Raw genomic sequence first — 7,843 nt, 5'->3', positions numbered from 1 at the left:
AAAAAGGGGTTGGTAAGGCCTTTCAATTTAGCTACTGATGACTTCATCATATCTCCTACTCCTGCTTCCCCATTCTTGAGCTCCAGCCATACATTCCTCCTTCCAGAGCTTTGAATGTTCTTTGTCTTCTTGTCCACTGTGTTAGTTTGGGCTCCCATAACAAACATACCATAGGCTTGGGGACTCAAACAACAGATATGTATTTCCTCATAGTTCTGAAAGCTGGGAAGTCAAAGATCAAGGTTCTGGCTGATTCAGTGTATATGGGATCTCTCTTCTTGGCTTGGCAGAGGGAGACACAGAGAGAGGGAGCAGGAGGGAGAGGAAGAGACAAGCAAAGAGAGAGATAATGTCTCTTCTTACAAGGACGTTAATCCTATCAGATCAGGGTCTTATTCTTATAATCTTATTTAACCTTAATTATTTCTTAGAGTTCCTCTCTCCAAATATAATCACATTGCTTGTTAGGGCTTCAACATATGGAGTTTTAAGAGATAATTCTGTCCATAGCATTCACAATACTTTGTTCATACTATATCCTTTGCTTGAAACAATCTTTCCCAGCAGTCTTTGCCTGGTTAACTGAGTCTGATTCCACAGTTCTCAACTTAGACATCATTTTCTCCAGAAAGTCTTCCCAGCCCTTCTAAGACAGCTGAATAGTTTCTTCTATGTGCCCCCTCAGCTTTCTGTATTTATCCTATCATTGCATATATCACACTGTGTCGCAATTGCCTTTTTATCTGTCTCTGTTCCTCACTAGATTGTAAATGCCTTAAAGGCTGATCATCTGTTTTGTTCATTGTTGGGGTCTCAGCACCAAGAACAGCTCTTTACACATGCACTAGTCACTCAGACCATATTTGTTGAATAAATTAAGCCTCCATCATTTTAAACAGAGTTCATTCTTTCCCTAGAAATACTTGTAACATTCAATAATCTATAATCCTGAGTTTTTGGGTTTGATATTCTAAACTACAGATGATACTAATAGGAGTTGAATGTGTTATGTGAATTTAACATGAAATACTCACAGACCACCAGTTTGAAAAAACTATAGTATCCTCAAACCATCCACATGGAGATTTTTTTTAAAAAATGCAAATAGCAATCACCTGCTTCCAAGTCAATTCTTTATTCTTACGCCCCTTTTAATCTCCTTTCCTGTATCATGAATCGAAGCCATGTATATCTAAGTAAGTTTCCCACTCAGCCCTGAAAACACCATTGGTAATCAAAAATGTGAAATAAGATTGTTGTGGTATTGCAGGTTGTTGAGTTTCTTCTGGAAAGGGGAGCAGATATCACCCTTTGCAATTATGACAATCGAACTGCAGTCCATGTGGCTAATTGTGACATCCAAAGACAGCTCTTGGCCACCAGTGGAATCCAGGCTCCCCAAATACAACTTCTGCGAAGTTCATGGCAAGGTGATCTTGAACAACTTCAGCAATTGTTGGTCAGTCAAATCTAGGTTAACTTCTACCTTTGCGTGGGGGGTGGGTGGTAAGAAGGGCACAGACTACATATGACTTCTTTTAAAGAAAAATAACTTCTTTTCAAAAGAAAATGTCCCAGGACATTTCAGGCAGGAAATATGAGAAAGAAACAGAATCAAACAGGACACTGGGGTGGAAAAACAAGATAATAAAAGAACAAAGCAGCAGCTTTTGTTCCTTCCTATAGCTGGAAGCTAGAAGTCGGCAGCGCCCCGGGAAATGATGCCCTCCCAGGGTGCCCCTGGAGAGCCACTGTCAGCTTGCTCAGAGGAGTTCCCTAGACATCGGTGCCATTTGTGCAGCTGCTGTTTAGATCTCTATGGACTAGTTGCAGTTATTAGCTTTACCTTGAAAAGGGAACCAGAGAGCCGGTGCTTTGCATAATATTTAGCTGTGACTAAAGGAGTTAAGCAGATACATTTTTTAAGTGCTTTCATCTTAGGGCATTGATCTTCTTGTTTAGTTTTTCTAACCATTGATATTCTTTCCCAATCAAGCTTGCAAAACCATATGCATAACCAAGGACACTAATTATTGGTGGCCACTGCTTACTCTTGGCATTTACCCTCAGAGATGCTGTCAGATCACATGACCTACTCACTGAAAGAAAATCAATGGCTGCTAGGAAACCAGTTTCTTCCATTCCCATATGGTAGAGACACAAATAGATAAAGGAAAAGTGAACAATATTATCATCACCCAGAGTTCAAGAAAACATACAACAAAATCCAAAGGAGTCTATATTTTTTGTTGTATTAAATGATCATCTAAAATTGCCATATGTCATGAATTCTGGCTTAGAATTTTGTTTGAAAGACAGTACATTTTATTGTATTGGTATTTGCAACATACACATAGTTGTAATCCAATGTCTGTTTACTTGACCATGTTTTTCACCCCTAAAGATTGGCAGCCGAGTTTTAAGAAACTAATGTCTATAACTGGACCCCAGAGCCTAATCCACAGATGCTGAATTAATGTGTGTTGTAAGACTACAAAATTAATGTGCTGTTGTAAGGTTCGAAATGTTCATGTTGGTCCTAGCTAATAATAAACATTGATATAAGAGGTGCTTTCTTTTCAGAGACCGAAGGAAAAAAAAGTTAACTAATTAATTCCCAGAACACCGCTCTGAGGTAATATCATTATCTCTAGTTTGTCCCTAGAGAAACTGAGGTAGAGACACTATGTTCATACGGCATAAAGTGAAATGGAGGTGAAAATTCAGGAGTTACTTTGGTCTATGAAATAGACAATTTTGATAATTTGGCTTTCCAGTAGCTTTTCAGTTTTGAGTTATTCAAATTAAAATTTTAATTAATTTAAAACAACAATTAACTTCTATATATCCCATTTGATTATATAAGTACAGTTAAATGGGTGGCCTTACTATTGTAACTCAGTCATCATTCCACAAACATTTATTGAGCATGTGTCTGACACTCTGCTCTCCGATCACCAAAACAACCCTGCAGGGAACACGCTGTTATTCCTGTGTTATAGTGAAGGCCAGCGAGGAGGGTTGCTATGTTTTGCAAATAAAAATAGAGGACAGTCAGTTAAATTTGAATTTTAGAAAAATATCACCCCCCCATTTTTTTTTTTTTTTTTTTGGTATAATTATGTCCTGGATGAAAATTATTCATTGTGTCACTGGTGGCATCTCTTATTTTATCAGGGTGATTTAATCACCTTTTAACAGAGTGTCCTTGATATATCTCTATCAGGGAGGTTAAATAACCAACTTAAAACGCTAAAATTCACCTCCCATGTCTGTCTGCCTCTCAGGCCTGTGTTCTTTCAATTCATCGGCTCCCTCCCAATATACATATTGAGAAAGAAGGTATTGAAGTCAAAATAAGAATTTGGCCAAGCAATGAAAATGCAAAGATTAGAATAAATAGACATTCAGAAAAGCATAACGTAAATAACGCTTCACGTTTTTAAAGGCATCTGAAGAGTTCCTGGACGTAGATTTCCCAAACCAGCATGGCCTGACCCCTCTGATGCTGGCTGTGAGAGACGTGGACCTGTTTGAGAGTCTTGAGATGTCAGCCGTCTACAGACCCGCGGAGGTTCTGGCAGAACTCCTCAGGCACCACGCGTGAGTGGGAGTGGTCACAAAAGGGACTTGATAGTTGCAAAGTGATGCACAGATGCTAGATGTTGCTATCTGTTATTTTTATTACATTGGTCCTTTGTTTTGTTTATTAAATATTCTTTTTTTGTCTACCTTCAGGATACCCAACTACCAGGTCATTAGGGCATCCTGAGGTGTTACATTTTGATGCTTTTATAAACAAGCTTTTAAAGCATAAGACACATTTTTTTGAACACTCACAGCTAGTTAGAATAATTAATTTATCTAATCAAAATAGCAAAACAAAAGGTTTTTTTGGCACCAATTGGGATTACAGAGTTGGAAAGGAAAAATACAACATGCAACTTGGACAGCTGATTGCATTATACTTTGCTACTTGTTAAACGTGGTTTAAAATACTCTTTTGGTAGTTACTGGAAGTGTCAAATAATTCTGTAGTATGTAGCTCCCTACCCTCAAGATGTTACTAATTATTTTGGAAAGCATTGTACATTGTCTAAAGCAATTTATAGTAGTGATTTCCAGTTACCCAGAAATTACTACATGCCAACATGTTCTTTTAAGAGGGGGCAAAGAAAATAAGTCAGAGGTTAACAAACAGTCTCTCATGTTAGAATTGGTTTCCTAATGCTGTTTGTTACCTAGATAGCTTGTCATCAAATAAGAACAGGTGGCCCCAGCTTTTTCATATGGATTGTGTTATGGAAAAAATAAAGGAAAAGGGGTCTTCAAAAAGAAAAGTATACTTTAGAATGTGAACTATTTCTAAAATATTAGTATTAGAGGTTAAAGATGGAAGTTTGACGCTACCTCAGAATTTAGTGTTGAGAAACATCTGAGGAGATTGTTAAAAATGGAGGTTACTAGATACCAACCCAGAGAGGGTGTTCAATAGTTCTCTATTGAAGAGGGCCCAGAATATAGGAGATCAAAGGAGAAACACTCTGAAGACAGATGAACAAACTGAGGTCCCTAAAAGTTAGTGCTTGCCATTTATCCAGGTAGTAACAGTCGCCTGACCCTTGATCTTATGCTATTTCTTTTGAATCATAACCTTGGTGGAGAAAAAGCCATAACAGAATATTGTTGTGGATCATAAAACAGTACCCAAAACAAAAGATTCAAATTCAAAGGTATTAGATTGGAGAACATGATCAATTCTCTCCTTGTCCCAGAACATGACTAATGAAGTTTTATCATTGTTTCCGTCACTATGACCTGTTAAAAGGGTTCTCATCATTTACCCTCTGGATCTCTCTGAGCTGATGTTAGGATTCAGTACAGCACAGAGAGGATATTAGTGCTGTTGCAAGAAGCCCTAAGATCAGTCAGTTGGGCTTAAAAACCATAGAGCAAAGAAAGAAAAATGAAATGACCACACAGAGAGTGATTTTAGGACAAGATCATTCCACTCAACCAAGAGCATATCAGCTTAATTTTAAAGAGACATTATGTCATTCTACTATAATATTTTGAATGATAAAAGGATTAGGTGTTAGTATTAGAAAAAAAGAGATATCAAGAAGGTAACCAGTTAACTAAACATTGAAAAGAAAAGGAATCAAGTCAACTATTTGGAATGATAAAACAATGGTTTATCAATATGTTTTTATATTTACTGAATTTATGCATCACTAAAAAATTATGAAAGTTTATGTTAAAAAATTTTCTGCAAATATTATGTTTTATAAAAAATTGTCACTATCTTATACATTTTGAAGTAATTATTTTACCCCAAAACTATGTAAGATTGCCTTCATTTATTTGATGTCAATATTTTTCATTCCATATTCATTTTCTTTTCTTTTTTTTAACAGATTTAACTAATAACCTTTGATGTTGATTCTATTTCTCCTAGAGATCCTAAGCTCTGTGATTTTAGTGGAAAATCAGCAATACATTATGTGTCACAAATAAAGAGTTTTAAGAAACAGCAGTTATTGGACATGCTAATGAATTCTATGCCCAAACCAGGTAAATATTCTTAGTCCACTTTCAAATTTCCCCAAATATAAGGGTCCTACTAGAAATCTTTCTTTTTCTACATGTATTTGATGGATCCATTTTAAGAAATCTACCTGACAACTATTTATTGAGCAGTGACTAAAAGCCCATGACTAGGTTCTCTGAGGGATCCAAAAAGTCTAAGATATGGTCCAAACTTTTGAAAGTGCTCCATATGGTCAGGGACATATCACATAAGTCAGAGGAGAAAGAACTTATTGGGAACTTGAAAGGGGAAAGGAGTTATGGTGGTTCTTGGATGCTGGCTGAGATATGGTAGGAAGAAAAAAAGAGGTTAGCTATAGATGGGGAAAGATAGTCTTGAGCAAAGACATGGTGACAGCCACAGCAAAAGGTATATGGGGGGGGGGAGGGGAGAGAAAGAGGGGGAAAATGCCACTGAGCAATACATGATTTTGTGTAACCTGCTTGACTTTATTGTTTAATTGACTTTTTGTTTGAAGCTCTGGTACACCCAAAACAAGGGTATCCTAAGAGGGTCTTGTGGAAGAGGTGAGACTCAGTCCAGTCCTTGAAAAATGATGGGATTTGATTTTGTGGAGCAGAGGCACCATGCTGTAAGGGGGTAGGGTTATCTCAGGGCCAAGCAGGAGTCCAGACTGGGGGTTCATGTCAGGGAATGAACACATAACATCAGATCCATAAAGAAAGTGTGTCCATTGAGGACCCATTAAATGTAAAGCTAATGATATCTCTCCCCCCCCCCCAATAAAATAGAATTATTAAAGAATTTTGAACCAGAGAATGATGAAAGCCATATTTTAGGAAAATTAACCTGTTCTTTATTGTGTAGGATGGATTCAAAGAAATAGACTCATGGCAGGGAACTCTATTAATAAAGTATGTAGTGGCTCTGACTGGTTTGGCTCAGTGGATAGAGCGTTGACCTGTGGACTGAAGGGTCTCAGGTTCAATTCTGGTCAAGGGCATGTACCATGTTTGTGAGCACATCCCTAGTAGGGGGTGTGCAGGAGGAAGCTCATCGATGTTTCTAACTCTCTATCCCTCTCCCTTCCTCTCAAAAAAAAAAAAATCAATAAAATATATTTTATAAAAATAAAGTATATGGTAGAAAGTACTAGGAAAAGAGCCTTTGGGCAAGGTGATATAGTGGTCTGTTAATATGGTACATTTAATAGATATTGTGAAAGAAGAATTCACAGAACTTTGTGATGTAAAGTTGATAGTGAAGACACAAAGAAAAAACGTTGAGTAAGAGTTGAGTCAAACATGCTTTTGAAGGTTCAGTCCTGGGATGTGGGGAGATGGGAATACAATCAACAAACTATTGAAAGAACACTGGTTTTGTGAGGATACTGAAGGTAAAGTGTTCTAAAAAAAAAAAATTGTACTGATGGAACCTGGGCACTTTCAAGTAGCATTTTTCTGTAGGATGGGGCTTCTGGGAAAGGGTGGGTTGATATATTAGTCCTGGAGTTCTCTACACAACAGAGATCATAAGGACCTGTGAGTGGACAAGATCATTGAAGGACTGCTGATGGGGAGAAATTGTGGGGTACTGAGGTGAGGAGGTGCCCCCACCGTTAGAGAGTGGTGTGCTCATAGGAGAATTGGGAGAGAGTTGCAAGAGGAATAAATGGAAACAACATGAAATTAGAAAGGAGCTTACAAAGCAGATATGGTAGGAAGTGGGAACTTTCAATGACAGGATAGAGTCAGAAGATCGATTGCAAAGAGTAAAGAAGAAAAATATGATGAAGAAATAGAGGGTCTGAGTATAGATCACGTGTTCAGTCTTGTTTCAGTTACAAGATAAATAAACAGAAGAGCCATTGGAAGAGGAAGACGTTGTCATCCAAGAGCCCATGCTTATTTGGAGAAGGCAGGCTGGCAGGAGGGTGATGAATATGAGAACAGTGCCCCTCAGGAGCTAACGGAGAGTTCACTGATGGGTGTCCGAACCTTGTCAATTTAACGTGGCCTCAGTGCTAGATGGGACGTGTGCTCACAGTAGCTAAACGTTTTTCTCTTTGACAACTATTAAGCAAATATAATTTCCAGCCCATTGTTAGTGGATTCACTTGGCAACTTTGCCTAATTTAAAACAAACAAAAAAAACAAAACTTTATTTATTCTGTGGGTTCATGTTTTCCTGTGAAAATTATTCCCTGAAACTTCATCAGGATCCCAGATCACTATCCTAGAAAAATCTTTGACAAAATGGAACTGATGTTAGAACCAAGTTCTAAATCTTCCT

At 37.7% G+C, this 7,843-nt stretch overlaps 1 protein-coding gene across 1 annotated transcript in view; it reads left to right on the top strand.

The window, feature by feature from the left end:
• Positions 1-7,843, top strand: part of MAP3K19 (mitogen-activated protein kinase kinase kinase 19) — a 49,529-nt gene that overhangs the window by 7,776 nt on the left and 33,910 nt on the right. Inside the window, exons 3-5 of the mRNA XM_084892272.1 lie at positions 1,271-1,459; positions 3,449-3,603; positions 5,459-5,574. Of these exons, the coding sequence (XP_084748398.1) occupies positions 1,271-1,459; positions 3,449-3,603; positions 5,459-5,574 (460 nt within the window). The remainder of the gene's footprint in view (positions 1-1,270; positions 1,460-3,448; positions 3,604-5,458; positions 5,575-7,843) is intronic.

Source organism: Pipistrellus hanaki, assembly GCF_964339955.1.
Source record: "Pipistrellus hanaki genome assembly, chromosome: 8".
Classification (NCBI taxonomy): Eukaryota; Metazoa; Chordata; class Mammalia; order Chiroptera; family Vespertilionidae; genus Pipistrellus; species Pipistrellus hanaki.
This window is presented reverse-complemented; position numbering and strand designations above follow the sequence as displayed.